Below are 17,582 nucleotides of genomic sequence, written 5' to 3'. Positions count from 1 at the left end.
GTAGAGATGAGGTCTCACTATATTGCCCAGGCTGGTCTTAAACTCCTTGGGTTCACGCCATCCTTTCACCTCAGCCTCCCAAAGTGCTGGAAGTACAGACATGAGCCACCATGCCTCACCTATATACCTTCGTAGAGAAATGTCTAAGTCTTTTGCTCATTTTTTTAGTCAGCTTGTTTTTGTTGTTGAGTTGTAGGAGTTCTTTAGGTATTCTGGATATTAATCTTTTATCAGATACATAATTTACAAATATTTTCCCATTCTATAGATTGCCGTTTTGTGATACTGTTTTGGCTCAGTACTCATCCAAAATCAATTCTGTCTCATGTTAAGCCTACTTTGGGATGAGAATCATAAGAAAGAAGGCTGGACTAGTGTGACTCAAAGGTTATTACAGCCCTTTAGTAGTAGAAAACACAATCCTGGAACAGTTTTAACCCACTGTTTTAATTTAAAGTATCTGCTTTGGTGATATACCAAGAGAGATTTATTCTTGGATTTAGTGTTTAAATATTATTTGTTTTATTTTCCAAAATCAGATTTATGATAAAACAAGATGGAAAAACAACTATATGACAAGAAATTGGAAGATACCATATATAGTTACTTAAAATTATTTCAAAGTACATTGTTAGGCCTGGTGCAGTGGCTCATGCCTGTAATCCCAGCAGTTTCGGAGGCCAAGGCAGGCGGATCATTTGAGGTCAGTAGTTTGAGACTAGCCTGACCAACATGGTGAAACCCCATCTCTACTAAAAATACAAAAAAAAATTAGCCAGGTATGGTAGCACACGTCTGTAATCTCAGCTACTCGGGAGGCTGAAGCAGGAGAATCGTTTGAACCTGGGAGGTGGAGGTTGCAGTGAGCTGAGATTGCACCATTGCACTCCAGCCTGGGTGACAGAGTGGGACTCCATCTCAAAAAAAATAAAAATAAAAATAAAAAAATAAAACAAACAAACAGGCCAGGCACAGTTGCTCACACCTGTAATCCCAGCACTTTGGGAGGCCGAAGGCAGGCGGATCACTTGAGGTCAGGAGTTTGAGACCAGCCTGGCCAACATGGTGAAAGCCTATCTCTACTAAGAAAAATAGAAAAATCAGCTGGGTGTGGCGGCGGGTGCCTGTAATCTCAGCTACTTGGGAGGCTGAGGCAGGAGAATCACTTGAACCTGGGAGGTGGAGGTTGCAGTGAGCCAAGATCTCACCACTGCACTCCAGCCTGGGTGACAGAGTGAGACCGTGCCTCAAAAAACAAACAAGGTACATTGTTGGTTTATTGTTACTCATGGCAATATATATTGTTATATATATTGTTGGAACAATGTTATATTATTGTTGCCATGCAATATAAATTGTTACATATATAGTTACTCATGGTAGATATATAGAATATATATGTATAATATATTCACTTTATAGATAATACTTTATTGTTCTTTTCAAATTTAAGCTCCATAAGGTTCATTACAAACTACCGTTTTCATTTTTCTTCTCAGATAAATTTTGTTTATTTATTCATTTACTTTTAAGACAGGGTTTCACTCTGTCATCTAGGCTGGAGTATACTGACGCAAACATGGCTCACTGCAGCCTTGACCTCCTGGACTCAAGCAATCCTCCTGCCTCAGCCTCCCTAGTAGCTGGGACCACAGGCATGCGCCACCACGTCCAGCTAATCTTTTTTTTTTTTTTTTTTTTTTTTTTTTTTGTAGAGACAAGGTCTCACTTTGTTGCCCAGGCTGGTCTTGAACTCCTGGGCTCAACTGACCCTCTCACCTTGGCCTCCCAAAGCGCTGAGATTATAAGCATGAGGCACCTTACCCCACCTTCTCAGATAAATTTTAGATAAATTTCTACAAACTGCTTTTTAAACATAATTTTACATTATTATCTTAACATATAATTCAATCTTCATGCAAGAAGAAAAAGAAAAAATCACTTCTTGATTTATAAGTAACTTTATAACATAATTCTTATATCCAAAGAAAAAAAATATAGCCAGGCATGGTGGCTCATGCCTGTAATCCCAGGACTTTGGAAAGCTGAGGCAGGCAGATTGCTTGAGCCTAGAAGTTCGAGACCAGCCTAGGCAACATGGTGAGACTCTATCTCTACAAAAAATTTAAAAATTAGCTGGGCATGGTAGCACACATCTGTAGTCCCAGCTATGTGGGAGGGTCGTTTGAGCCCAGGAGGTCAAGGCTGCAGTAAGCCATGATTGTATCACTGCACTCCAGCCTGGGTAACAGAGCAAGTCCCTGTCCCAAAAACAACACAATAAAATAGATGATATGCAAATAGTTAACAAGCTCATAAAAGATACTCAACATTATTAGTTATTAGGAAAATTAAAACCAAAACCACAATGAGATACCACCTCGTATCCATTAGGATGACTATTATTAAAAAAAAAACAGGCCAGGCATGGTGGCTCACGCCTGTAATCCCAGCACTTTGGGAGGATGAGGCAGGTGGATCGCCTGAGGTCAGGAGTTCAAGACCAGCCTGGCCAACATAGTGAAACCCTGTCTCTACTAAAAATACAAAAAATTAGCTGGGTGTGGTGACAGGCGCCTGTAATCCCAGCTACTCGGGAAGCTGAGGCAGGAGAATCGCCTGAACCTGCGAGGCGGAGGTTGCAGTGAGCCAAGATCATGCCACTGCACCGCAGCCTGGGCAACAAGAGTGAAACTCCATCTCAAAAAAAAAAAAAAAAAAAAAAGAAGAAATTAATATGGTTTGGTAAAGATGTGGAGAATTCAGAACCCTGTGCACTGTTGGTAGGAATGTAAAATGGTGCAGTTACTATGAAAAAGTGTGGTAGTTCCTCAAAAAATTAAAGATAAAATTACCGTATGATCCATCCATTCCACTCCTGGGTATATACATAAAATAATTCAAAGCAAGGTCTCAAAGACATATTTGTACACACACATTCACAGAAGCATTATTTATAATAACCAAAAGGTAGAAAAAAATCCAACAGTCAGCCAGGTGTGGTGGCTCACGCCTGTAATCCAAGCATTTTGGGAGGCCAAGATGGGCGGATCATGAGGGCAAGAGATTGAGTCCATCCTGGCCAACATGGTGAAACCCCATCTCTACTAAAAATACAAAAATTAGCTGGGCGTGGTGACATGCACCTGTAGTCCCAGCTACACAGGAGGCTGAGGCAGGAGAACTGCTTCAACCCAGTGAGCCACTGCACTCCAGCCAGGCGACAGAGCAAAACTCCATCTCAAAAAAAAAAAAAAAAAATATTCAACGGTCTATCAACAGATGAATGGATAAAATATGGTATAACACACCAATGAAATATTATCATCTCTCAAAGTTTATTTGTAAGCGTCATTGATGTTGTGTGTTCTAGTGTAAGTTTCTTTCATTATCTGAATGAACCACAATTTATTTACCCTTTTCTGGTTGGCAAACAGGGTTTGCTATTACTGACACCTGCTATAGACTTTCTTGTACATTTCTCTTGGTATACATGTGCCTGCATTTTGTTTCTTTAGAGTATATATTCAAGGGTGGAATTGCCTAGTCATACAGTATGCATATTTTTTAATTTAAAAGGTAATGCCAAGCAGTTTTCCAAAGTGGGTTATACAGTTTACATTCCTAACAGAATGCAAATAGTTCACGCTGCTGTTTATGGATATTTTCAGACTTTCAAATTTCTGTAATCTGATATGTTTGTAATGGTATCCTGTGGTTTTAACTGCATTTCCTTGACTATTAATGAGTTTGAATACACGTTTACTGCCATTTTGGATATCCTGTTTTGTGAAGTGATTCAAATCTTTTGCCATTTCTAATCTCTTCTAAGGCTTGTCTTTCCATTCTACGTTTCTATTTGTTCTTGTTGTTGCTGTGCATTAATTAAAACTGAGTATATTCCATATTTATTCTAAGTGTTACAGTTTCATTGATCAGACATGGGTAGTTTCTCTGTATTCATTCTTTTTTTTTTTTTGAGATGGAGTCTCACTCTGTTGCCCAAGTCGTCTCCTGCCTCAGCCTCCTGAGTAGCTGGGATTACAGGCATGTGCCACCACCCCTGGGTAATTTTTGTATTTTTAGTAGAGACTAAAAACATGATTTCGCCATGTTGGCCAGACTGGTCTCAAACTCCTAGCCTCAAGTGATTCTCTCCCCCTTGGACTCCTAAAGTGCTGGGATTACAGGCATGAGCCACCGCACCTGAACTCTCTTTATTCATTCTTTGAAGCCCAAAATTACTACTACCTAGTAATAAGAGTACCTGCTGCCTTTGGACAAGCATGAGTACTCATCAATGAGTGTCTCTTTTCTCATTTCTAATTCTTTACACAATTTCCCTTGATCTTTTAAAGGTAGGAGTGATTACCAAAGTGAGCACGTGAGAGATGGAGATTTTCTGGTGACAATCCATCCATTTCTCTCTATTACTGCTACTGATTTTCACTGACTCTAGCTAACATCTAAGAACTTCTGTCTACTTTCAGATTATGGCCCCTTTTCAACTATAATCCCTACATATCTTGCTCAGTAAAATGTTCTTTCTCAACTGTTTTTTTTTTTTTCTTTAACAGGGTCTTGCTATGTTGCTTAGGCTGGCCTTGAACTCCTGACCTCATGTGATCCTCCTATCTCAGCCTCCCAAGTGGGTGGGACTATAGGCTTGTGCCTCCATGCCCAGCTTACAACATTTTTACTGCTCTTTAGAAGCAAAGTATCTTTCTGTTTGATTATTTTATACCTCTCCTTTAGGATATGACATCGTTGGTTTAGATAAGACAATTAACTTTTTCCATCTAATCCATGGTATTAACATTAAAATAAAAGCCAAAATAATTCTATGTATACCTTGTAGGCATCTAGGCAAGGAATATATATGATTATTTCTAATGAATACTTATCTCTTTTTTACGTTCTTTTTTATGGAGTGCTACCACCCACAGCATTTGATGCTAGAGGTAGCCAGCTTTTATCCGCAAATAGATGAGCAACTTCTTTGTGTAGTCTCCATGGATACTAATGGATCCATAAAGAACTCATCAAAAGATATGCAGGCTTCATATGAATAATATATAAGCAGTCCCAGATATATATTTGGATGCCTAAATTTTTAAAAATAAGGTTCATGTCTAATTAGAAGTCCTATCATTAGTCTTAGAGTTGCCCTCTAATATCGGCCAACATTTAAAAATGTTGGTTTGATCATATAATTAAAAAAAAATTTTCCCCTACCTAGATGATTGCTTTTTTAAAATCCTTGCTGCTAGGTCTGCATTTAAGATCAGGTCACTGACTATAATGGCCTGACTCATCCTAAGCCACAGCTACTTTTGCCACCAATTAATCACTAGCCTCCAAACCCTCTTAGCCAATGTGACCAGGACTAGTGGTTGGCTAGTTAATTAAAATAGAGAAGAAAATCTTTTTTTTTAAGTTATATATATATTTTTAATGTGTTGCTTGGGTCCTAGCTAAGAGAGGAAGAATACAACACTGCATAGAAAAAAATACTAACTTCAAAAGTTATTTCCTTTATAAGATAAACAAGATAGAAATTTAGAGCAATGTTATATATAAAAATTATTAATTACTTACATAAAATAAGAATTAAAAGACTGGTACTGTGTGTCTCCAAAATTAATTTTAAAAAATAAACTCTTTTCTATTAGATAAGTACTTTGAAATTCTGTTATAAAATCTTACCTTTAGTAACTCAAAGTAGTGCCAACAGTGATACACTGGCACCAGCATAAGACGTGGAAGGACATAACGAACTGCCTCTTTAAAACCATCAGCAATGGACTGGAAAGCAAAAAGATATCACAGTATGCATGTCTCTGACATCAAGGATATGCAACAGCAGTGCCTAACAGAAATGGCTACTAAAAATTTGAGATACAGACTTATCAAAACTACAACAGAATGCATGTTCTATATTGAAACTGAAGTGCTATCAAGTTGCTCTTTTCTCCCTTTCCTCCTTTATTAGAGAAATATATACATTAATTTTCTTTTATATGGCTAAAATAGCTTTCACAATAATCCTCTACAGCTTATGTTCTCGCTTCCATATACCCTAAAGGAATTCTGAAAAGCTATGTACCCTCCTGCACAATTTTAAAATGTTTTAAATTTAAATAGTTACAAAAGATGCATTTTAGGGAATGCTGTATACTGTAAATGTGATTTGTAAGTATTTCACCAGACAATAATTGAATAAATTTCAGATTTAGCTCTTTTATGAAAAATGTCTGTCATACAACTTAATTGACAAAGCCGATCTTTGTCAAAATAAACAGCAACATCAGACTCAGTTTGTCAGAAGTCAAACTTTATTGTTAAATTCAAATGAACATTATTAATGTCATGGTCTCAAGGATTAGAAGCCTCTGGAGGAAACTTCTAACATATTACATCAAGGTATGAGAACTCTACAAGTTTCTCCTCTTCTTTATCCCAAATGATGATGAAGTACTTACAATAAGGTTAATATAAACCCTTGTGATAACCATATCACTTCTTAATTCTTAGACAGATAGATATGACATAACATAGATAGATATGACATCTTGGCTACCAAGAATTTTTACTGTCATCCCCCTATAACCTTCTTTTGTGAATTCTTTTGCTTTGTACTCAGTGAACTCTCCAATAGGAGAAATACTTTTTTTTTTCTTTTCCCGTTTGGTGCCCTAGAGGTTTTTGCATCTTGGATCAATGCATAATGGGAAATACATAACAGCAAAAGGTAACAAGTAAGAGAATTTGGAAAAGACAATGCAAAAAACATAAACAAGGTCTCCAAAGACTAGAAACAGATTCCCTTAAAGCTCTCTGTGCCTTTACATATCCTGAAAAATCTTAGTGTATAGCTTGGGATAGATATACCCCAGTTTTGGAAACTACTGTAGAATAAATGGTTTTCTAAAATTTATAATGGATTTAACTCATGTTAATTTAAAATGTCTATATAGTTGACTTATTGGTATTTCTCCCCATAAGAAAAACACCAACCACACCAATATACAATGTGAGAAAGAATCTGATATGCTGCTTTAAAAAAATCTTCATATTCTCATAATTATCACACTTTGTTAAATTATAATCTGTTCAACAGACTTATTACCCAGTAACCAAACTTCTTACTAGGATACACAAAAAGTGCCACTAATTTTCCTAAAGATTAATTCATTTTCACATTTGTTATGATATGTTTGTATGTTTGTGTTCCCTCAAAAGTCATATATTGAAACCTAATCCCCAATGCAACAGTATAAGAGGTGGGGCCTTTAGGAGGTGATCAGGATATGAGGGCAGAGCCCCTGTGAACGGGATTAGTGCTCTTAAAAAAGGGGCCTACGGGAGCTTGTTTGTGCTGTCCACCATGTGAAGACACAACAAGAAAGCACCATCTATGAACCAGAAGAGCAAACCCTCACTAGACACCAAATCTGTTAGCCTCTTGATATGGTACTTCCTAAACGCAAACTGTGAGAAATAAATTTCTATTGTTTATAAGCCATCCAGTTTATGATATTTTATTACAGCAGTCTGAATAGACTAAGACAGCATTAAACTAATTAATATAGTGAATTACTCTGGATATTTTATATACAGTGCTTGAACTGGAACCAATATGAAACTTCAAAATTAGTCTACAAGATCAACTGTTTTGCTAATTTGTACTAAAATGCCTGATAAAAGTGCATTCTAAAATTTTTGTAGCATGTATTTACAGTGTAAGGAGTCCTCTGATAACAACAGGAGCTACATTTGAGTATTTAATACACATCAAACATTATGCTTATGCTTTATATATATATATTACCCTTTAATTTCCTAATAACTATAAGAGGTATATATTATTATGATCACTGTTTTACAAATGAGCAAACTGAGTCTCAGAGATTAAGTGAATTGCTCAAGGCAACACAACTATTAATTGGGGCTGGGCGTGATGGCTCACACCTGTAATTCCAGCACTTTGGGAGGCCGAGTCGGGAGGATTATCTGAGGTCAAGAGTTTGAGAACAGCCTGGCCAACAGATGAAACCCCGTCTCTACTAAAAATACAAAAATTATTATTATTTTTTTTAGTAGGTGTGGTGGCACGCGTCTGTAGTCCCAGCTACTCAGGAGGCTGAGGCAGGAGGACTCCTTAAACCCAAGAGGCAGAGGTTGCAGTGAGCCAAGATCACGCCACTGCACTCCAGCCTGGGTGAAAAAGCGAGATTCCGTCTCAAACAAACAAACAAAAACTATTAATTGGCCCAAAGCCTTAAGTTCTAACTTCAAATCTTATTTTTTTAAGTGTGCTATACAGTCCAGGTACAGTGCCTCATGGTCAACAGAACAGCCTAGCCAATATGGTGAAACTTGGTCTCTACCAAAAAATACCAAAATTAGCCAGGTGTGGTGGTCCACACTTGTAGTCTCAGCTACTCGAGAGGCTAAGGCAGGAAAATCGCTTGAACCGGGGAGGTGGACGTTGCAATGAACTGAGATTGTGCCACTGTACTCCAGCCTGGGCAACAGAGTGAGACTGTCTCTAAATAAGTAAACAAAGTACGTTACACAGCTTCTAAAGATGCTTTTTGTTTTTAGTTTTATTAAGGAAGCATTATTTTATCTTAAACTGAATGAATTTTTTTTAAGTTAAAACAAGTGAGTTTGGCCTGAGAAAGGATTTCATCTAACTCTTCCAATTTCACTGAATATCTAGGATGACAGCTTTATTAATAACTGGGCCATTTAACATTCAAATTCCACAGCAAAAATTCCTAATAAAATAGGACTGAAACAAAAAATGTGTTGTGAGTGCTTTTAATGAGTATCCAAAGTTCTCACAGACTGTGTATTTAATGCATACTTTATATGAATATGAGTTAACTTTAAAAGTATTCCTCTCTTGAAGTAATTTTGAGAATTAAGTATATATATAATTCATATTCCAGAACAACAAATTTTTGACAGTAGAGAAGTGGAAGATAATAAATAATGGGAATTTACAGTAAAGAAGGCAGGGAGAAGATGGTAAGTTCAGTTTTAAACATGTCATATTTGAAGTGCGTTTAGGGTATCCAAGTGCATAAATTCAAGGCAGCTGGTTATATGAAAGTGTATAGACACATACACATATGTACAGAGTGCTTAAAGGAAAGTGATGGCCTGGAAATACAAGTAAGAAGTCACCAGTATATAGATATGGATGAAGTCACCCAAGGAGAGCACAGAACAGAGAAACAGGGGCTGATAACAGAAGTTGGATAATAGCTATAATAATTAAGAGACTGAGAAGAAGAAATCAGAGAAGACAAAAATTGGGAACATGTAGTATCATAGGAGCTGATATGGTTTGATTTTGTGTCCCCGTCCAAATCTCATGCTCAACTGTAATCCCGAATGTTCGAGGTGGGGCCTAGGTAACTGGATCATGGGGGTGGATTTCTTCCTTTAATGCTGTTCTTGTAATAGAGTTCTCAGGAGATCTGGTTGTTTAAAAGTATGTGGCACCTCCCTGCTCCTTCCTCCTGCTTTGACCATGTGAAGACGTGCCTGCTTCCCTTTTGCCTTCTGCCATGATTGTAAGTTTCCTTAGGCCTCCCCAGCCATGCTTCCTGTAGAGCCTGTGGAACTCTCAGACAATTAAATCTCTTTTCTTTATAAATTACCCAGTCTCCAGTATTTCTTTTTTCTTTTCCTTTTTTTTTAAAGACAGAGTCTCACTCTGCAGCCCAGGCTTGAGCGCAGTGTTGCAATCTCGGCTCACCGCAACCCCCACCTCCTGGGTTCAAGTGATCCTCCTGCCCCTGCCTCTACCTCTGTAGTAGCTGGAACTACGGGTGTGCACCACCATGCCCGCTAGTGTGTGTGTGTGTATATATATATATATATATACATTTTTTTTTTTTTTTGGAGACAGGGTCTTGCTCTGTCACCTAGGCTGGAGTGTAGTGGCACGATCTCGGCTCACTGCAACCTCTGCCTCCCGGGTTCAAGCAATTCTCCTGCCTCAGCCTCCCAAGTAGCTGGGATTACACGTGCGTGCCACCACACCCAGCTAATTTTTGCATTTTTTAGTAGAGATAGGGTTTCACCAGGTTGGCTAGGCTGGTCTGGAACTCCTGACCTCAGGTGATCCACCCACCTGAGCCTCCCAAAATGCTGGGATTACAGGCATGAGCCATCACGCCCAGCCTTCAGGTATACAGGAACCAAGAGATAAGAGCAGTAACAAATTACTACAGATTTAAGTATGAAATAAAAATATCCACTGGATTTGGCAATTAAGTTACTTGTCAAAGGCAATTTATATCCTGATTAAAACATACATGGTAGTATTTTCATAAAGAATGGTAAAAAATAATATAAAGACAATTGGCTGCAAAGAAAAAATGAGAGGAAATGAAAAAACTTTCTTCACTCTAGTTAATTATTCTACTAGAGTGAAGACAGGTTTGTTCATTTGTTTGTTTGTTTTAGGACAATAAGGATTTTTACCATATTCAAACGTCAAGGGGTAAAAGTCAGTTTATTTTTTATTTTTATTTTTTTTGAGACTGGGTCTCACTCTGTACCCAAGGCTGGAGTGCAGTGGCGTGATCATGATTCATTGCAGCCTTGACCTCCCAGCCTCAAGCAATTCTGGCATGCCACAGGTGCACGCCACCACGCTCGGCTAAGTTTTTGTATTTTGTAGAGATGAGGTCTCCCTATTTTGCCCAGGCTGGTCTCAAACACCTGGGTCCAAGCGATCCTCTGACCTTAGCCTCCCAAAGTGCTGGGATTACAGGCATGAGCCATCACGTCTGGCTGGAAAAGTCAGTTTAGATGTAGAAGTTTTACATATTTAGCCAAGTATTACCTATGCCAACATAACTTTTGTTGTTAGTGTTGAGATAGTAAAAATAAAATTTGCATCTCTCCACTTATTTTCATTTTATCTAAGTGTATTCCTGAACCAACTAACTTGCATACTCTCCCTCAATACAGCATTTATCTCCTTTAAATTGTAGGCCTCATAGAAAAATCAGTATGAGTACACAGGAGGTTGAGGTTATCTCAACTTTTTAAGATTTCTCCAAATCTTCCTCCTATAGGGAACATAATCCTGAAATCACACTCCAGATTCATCTTTATTTTTTATTATTTATTTATTTTTTTTTGAGCAGAGTCTCGCTATTCCACCCAAGCTGGAGTGCAGTGGCATGATCTCGGCTCACTGCAACCTCCGCCTTCCGGGTTCAAGTGATTCTCCTGCCTTAGCCTCCTGAGTAGCTGGGATTACAGGAGCCCGCCACCAGGCCCAGCTAACTTTTGCAACTTTAGTCGAGACAGGGTTTCACCATGTTGGCCAGGCTGGTCTCAAACTCCTGACCTCAAGTGATCCACCTGTCTTGGCCTCCCAAAATGCTGGGATTACAGGCATGAGCCACTGCACTCGGCCAGATTCATCTTTATACCCCAGATCTGGTATGTGCCAAATTCTTCTAGTCATTCAGTATTCGTGATGTTGTACTATAAAAGATTTCTACAATAAGAACAGACAGAGCTCCAGAGAGAAAACAGAAGATAATCTAAAACAGGTTTAGAATGAACAAGATTTGAAGGATTAAAAGGATTCCAGAATTACAAATATTTGAAGGATAAAATAGTGAGATATTTATTTGCTTTATAAAAAAAAAAAACCTTCAATTTAAGTTTACCTGAAAGTGTAGAGCAACTGCAGGTCTGGCCATCAATTTATTGAAATGTTCATTAAACTCTGGTGAAAGAATGTCCTGTGATAATGTTTCATAAGGATCAAATGCTTGCTCCTATTTTTTTAAAAAAGAGAAAAAGCCTTAGGTTTAAAAGAATATATTTTCTACCAATACGGTACAGATTATTATCACTTGATCCCAGGAGTTCGAAGTTACAGTGAGCTATGATTGTGCCACTATATTCCAGCTTGAGCAACAGAATGAAACCCTGTCTCAAAAGAAAAGAAAGAAATGAAAAGAAAAAAGAGAAGAGAAGAAGAAAGAAAGATTTCTTTTCCCATTAGACTGGCAAAAATTAATGGGATATCTGCAGAACCAGATATGAAAACAAAACAAATTTTGAAAAAAAAGAATTAAAAAGAAAAAGAGTAAGGTAATACCCAGAGTTAGTGAAGGGAAAGGGTGAAGAAAGAAGGAAGCTTACATACACTGGAACTTAGCTGGAAGTGAACGTGGCAAAATGTTTCGAAGTTCTAAAAATGTATCTAGTCTTTAGCACTAAAATTCCACTTCCAGGAATATATCCTTAAAAATGATTAGAATATACGGCTGGGCGCGGTGGCTCATGCCTATAATCCAATCCCAGCACTTTGGGAGGCCGAGGTGGATGGATCATGAGGTCAGGAGTTCGAGGCCAGCCTAGCCAACATAGAGGAACACCGTCTCTATTAAAAATACAAAAAATTAGCCAGGCATGGTGGCGGGTGCCTGTAATCCCAGCTATTCAGGAGGCTGAGGCCAGGAGAATGGCTTGAACCTGAGAGGCGGAGGTTGCAGTGAGACGAGATTGTGCCATTGCACTCTAGCCTGGGCGACAGAGGGAGACTCTGTCTCAAAAAAAAAAAAAAAAAAAAAAAAAAAAAGATTAGAATATCAAGGCATAGTACAAGTACGTTTGTTGCAGTGCTGTTTACAATAACAACAAAAAAAAAAGGAAAAAACTCTACAACCTATGGATAACAGTTAAAATATGTTATGTGGATAATAGCTAAAATATGTTATGGTGTCTCCATATAACATCGCATTATTTATACTTAAAAACTGTGTTGAAGTATATACATTAACATGGACAATGTTTATGATATACAGAGTAAAAACAGTAAGTTATAAAATAGCAGGATCCTATTTTTGCAAACATACATTCGTATGTATGCACAGAAATACATAAGGATATGTTATCTCTGGGTACTATAAAATAAAGTGACTTTCATCTAATTTATATATCTCTATTTTTCTGAATATTTTTACAATGAGCTACATTATTTTTATAGTCATTTAAAAGACAACAAAATTGTTTTTACTCTGGAAAACATTAAAATAATATAAACTTTCTTTCCAACTTTAAGTTTAAAATCCACAGAAGGTAAAGAGCTATGGTCAATAAAATCTATCTTCCTTCATCTTGAACATACTTACCACTAAAAAAAAAAAAAAAAAAACCTAAATGTTACTACTCTAGTTTATATACTACTCTAGTATATAAACTTTCACTATAAATATTCCCATAAACACACTATAAAGAAAGTGTCACTATATAGGCAATGTGATTTTAGTTTATCAGTTAAATCTTAAATATCTTTTTATAATGGCCAGTGGTATCTTCTAATTTTCATAAAGAGTATCTTACAATTTTTTTTTTTTTTTGGAGACAGGGTCTCACTCTGTCACCCAGGATGGAGTGCAGTGACACGGGCTTGATCTCCCAGGCTCAAGCAGTCCTCCTACCTCAGCCTCCTGAGTCACTGGGACCACAGATGGGTACTACCATGCCTGGCTAATTATTTTACTTTTTTATGGAAATGGAGTCGCACTATGTTGCCAAGACTCGTCTCTAAATTTCTTACTACAGCATTTAGGACTTTAATGAGAATATAAGTACTTTTGTAAACTTACTTCTGCCAAATCTTCAAAACAGCTGCCAGCTAAGGGATGAGGACTGCTTTCATCAGTCATTTCAACTGTGTCTTCAATCAAACCTAAAAGTTTCACAGTCAATTCATGTATATCTGAAATGTTACTAAAAATCTTTTCGATATCCTGAAAAAAGAGAAGGAAAGGTTAAGAAACGTGAGATTGAGAATTCTGCTTAAAAATTACTAAATATAAAAAGCAATATAGGTTACTCGAGGCACACTGCCTATGGAGTAGCCCTGTTCCACAAGAAACAGTACTTCTGCTGCTGCTGTACGCTGCCGCTTCAGCAGAGGTTCCTACCATTGTCATGCCTTTGACTTCTTTCCTGGACAAAGCCAAGAACTGTCCTGAGCTAAGCCTTACCTGCCCTGCACCAAATACATCATTTAATTTATGGGTGATACTCGTTTTCTACATGTTTTTAAATTTATGGAATAAACTGTAGAATTTCTTTAACTAGCAAATCTTTTATTGGGAGCATGATTAAAGCTATTATTATCACTTTTGAACAATTCATATATTATATAAAGCAATATATTTGCATTAAATGTCAATAAGCTATAGCAGAATTTTTGCATTTTGCTCTTGGGAAAACTCATTCTTTGTAAAAATAAAAGTTATTACATGTGAATGCATTCTCATTATAAAAGATTCAAACACAAGACAGAGAGAGTAAAATATGAATGTTTACTTTCATGCCCCCCTTACACCCGTGACCCTCAGAGGTAGAAACTGTTAATAGTTTAGTATGCATTATTCCACTATAAAATTCCAACCATTTTCAAACATGTACATCTTGATGTTAATGTATTAAAAGATGGAATCATACTGTGTATTCTTTTAACTCGGGTTGGAGGGGTCAACATACTTTGGAAATAAAGAGATTTGCTTGTACAAAAAAAAAAAAAGAAACAATATAAGAGTTAAGGGTATATCTTCATTCAATCTCAAATTAATATATTCCAAGACAGTAAAAATCAATCATGAACAGGAAGAGAATTTTAAAAATCTCTTAGATAACAGACAATAAAAATACTACAAAATATAGATTCTAGACAGTTTTGTTAAATCTAAAACCTTCTACTGTGGATGATTCTAAGCTACTTTTTACATAAAGAATTCTGGCATTTGAGTGTTTTAAAACTGGCTGAGATGCTAAAAGACTTGATCAAGGTCTTACAAAGCCCTAGGTTTTACTTATAGCTTAGGCTATATAGTCTTATAGGTTAATGATAAGAGCTGGGATGAGAATGAAGATAACTCCTAATCCTGTTACAATCTGGTTTCACAATTTAGGGCCCATTTCCTGGATCTGAGAAGGAATTACAGATTTCATCCAAGCTCCCATCTGTGAATTACAGCCATGCACTACTTAAAGACAGGGGTATGTTCTGAGAAATGCGCTGTCAGGTGATTTTGTCATTGTGCAAATATCATGACGTGTACTTACACAAACCTAGATGGTATACTACAACACTTAGGCCATATAGGTATAGCCTGTTGCTCCTGGGCTACAAACCTGTACAGCATGTTACTGTATGGAATACTGTAGGTAATTGTAACACAATGATTAAGTATTTGTGTATCTAAACATATCTATATATAGAAAAGGTACAGTAAAAATATAGTATAATCTTACAGGATTACTGTCATATATATGGGTATTTATAGTCTATCACTGACTAAAACATTGTATGTGGCAGATAGCTGTATATCTAGGATAAGACAGGTTCAAGCCCTCTGAACACAAACATATCATATGACTGACCATCCCGGTTATGGCCAACTATTATTCACTCTGGCATCTTATAATGGAAACATCATGGGCTTTGGAACCTGACAGACCTGAGCTTGGATTCTGGCTCCACCACATGTGGTATAATAGGAAACATATTTTTGGTCTTTGTCCCTGGTTCCTGTCTTAGAGCCCCTAAAATGCTAATATCCTGAGTGATAATAATGTCTTTTGTTATTCATAATGAGTCCCTTTCATAAATATTGAGTTTATGCTAATGAGGTTACTTACAGTAGGGCCCCTAGATAACCTCATGATAGGGCCAGTCACCAAAAAGACCAGATGATTAGAGGATTGAAGGGTTACTTGAAACCAAACTGACTCATGAAAAAAAAGAAAAAGGATCAGAGGGTTGCAACTTTCAGCCCCACCCACTAACCTCTAAAAAATTGGGGAAAGAGCCTGGGAAACATGGCAAAACCCAGTCTCTACAAAAAATAAAAAATTAGTCGGGTGGGGTAGTGTGTGCCTGTAGTCCCAGCTACTCAGGAGGCTGAAGCTGGAGGATAGCTTGAGCCCAGGAAGCAGAGGTTATGGTGAGCCAAGATGGTGCCACTGCACTTAAGCCTAGGCAACAGAGCCAGACCCTGTCTCAAAAAAAAGCAGGGGCAAGAGGCTAGAGATCAAGCTCCACAAAAACTCTTGATGAGCTTCCTGGTTGCTGACCTTGTGGAGGTGCTAGGAGAGTGGCTTGCCCCGAGAGGGCTTGGAAACTCCGTGCCCCTATACTTTGCCCTGTCCATCTCTCCATCTGTATCCTTTTAAAGTCCTTCATAATAAATTGGTAAACATGTTTCCCTGATTTCTGTGAGCTGTTCGACCAAATTAATGGAACCCAAGGAGGGGGTCATGAGAACTCCAATTTATAACTGATCAGTCCGGAGCACAGTTCACAACCTGGGACTTTCAATTGGCGCCTGAAGTGGGAGACAGTCGTGTTAGGACTGAGTCCTTAATCTGTGAGATCTGACACTATTTCCAGGTAAATAATGTCAAAATTGAGCTAAATTATAGGACACCTAGTTGGTGTCCGCAGGAGAATTACTTTGGTGTATGGGGAAAAAATCCTCACATATGTTGTCGCAGAAATGTTCTGTGTTCTGTGTTGAGTGTGAGGATTAGAGAGGGGTCAGGCGCGGTGGCTCATGCCTGTAATCCCAGAACTTTGGGAAGCCAAGGCAGGCGGATCACCTGAGGTCAGGATTTCGAGACCAGCCTGGCCAACATGGTGAAACCCCCTTTCTACCAAAAGTACAAAAATTAGCCAGGCGTGGTGGCGTGCATCTCTAATCCCAGCTACTTGGGAGGCTGAGGCAGGAGAATCGCTTGAACCCGGGAGGCAGAGGTTGCAGTGAGCCGGGATTGCACCATTGCACTCCAGCCTGGATGACAGAGCAAGACTCCGTCTCAAAAAAAAAAAAAAAAAAAAGATTAGAGAGGAAAAACTGTTTTTCCCTGTTACAACATGCCAGATGAATGACCCTGGATTAGGAATGAAAAGGACAATAATAACAACTAACATGTATTGGGCACATTATATTCTAGGCACTCTTCTAAGCACTGAAATGTAATAACCTAATATCCTTATTAGATAGGTACTATAATCATCCTCATTTTACAAATGAGGAAACAGAGGCATAGAGCAGTTAAGTAATTTGCCCATTATCACACATTTGATCTGCTAATACCCAGCTCATAAGGTTCTTAGGGTTAAATTAGATGATTTCTGTAAAATGCTCCTGGCACATATTAGGCCTTCCAGAAATGCAAGCTTTTTGAAAACACAGGATGAGGGGCAAAAGGAGTAACTTAAGATAATTTTTAAGTCATTCACTTATTTAATATTTGCAGAGTACTATGCTCTGATTTTAGATAGTCTTTACCTCAAAAGTTTATATTTTACTTAATGCTAAAAAAATTATAGTAGATACAGAGACAGATAAAAAAGGGATTCTCTCTTCCATCTGACCCTTTAGTATTAAAATAGACATTTTCTGTCATATCAGCACTAATCCAGTGAAAAGAGACCCATAAAAATTAATTCCTGAGGAATGAAAACTGATGGGACACAAAAAGACAAAGATAACATTAGCTGCCAGCATTTATTA

At 37.7% G+C, this 17,582-nt stretch overlaps 1 protein-coding gene across 4 annotated transcripts in view; it reads right to left on the bottom strand.

The window, feature by feature from the left end:
* Window positions 1–17,582, bottom strand: part of SOS2 (SOS Ras/Rho guanine nucleotide exchange factor 2) — a 116,423-nt gene that overhangs the window by 51,643 nt on the left and 47,198 nt on the right. For 3 of the 4 annotated variants that reach the window (XM_055289432.2, XM_055289431.2, XM_063644574.1), the window contains 3 exons: window positions 13,659–13,802; window positions 11,709–11,819; window positions 5,707–5,805 (listed from right to left, as the gene is read on the bottom strand). In XM_055289432.2, coding sequence (XP_055145407.1) covers window positions 5,707–5,805; window positions 11,709–11,819; window positions 13,659–13,802 — 354 coding nt within the window. The remainder of the gene's footprint in view (window positions 1–5,706; window positions 5,806–11,708; window positions 11,820–13,658; window positions 13,803–17,582) is intronic. The other variant, XM_055289430.2, reaches the window with a different exon arrangement.

The sequence above is a fragment of the Symphalangus syndactylus genome, chromosome 8 (genome assembly GCF_028878055.3).
Source record: "Symphalangus syndactylus isolate Jambi chromosome 8, NHGRI_mSymSyn1-v2.1_pri, whole genome shotgun sequence".
In the NCBI taxonomy this organism is placed as follows: Eukaryota; Metazoa; Chordata; class Mammalia; order Primates; family Hylobatidae; genus Symphalangus; species Symphalangus syndactylus.
The sequence above is the reverse complement of the archived record's forward strand: the minus strand, read 5'-3'. Positions and strand labels throughout refer to the sequence as shown.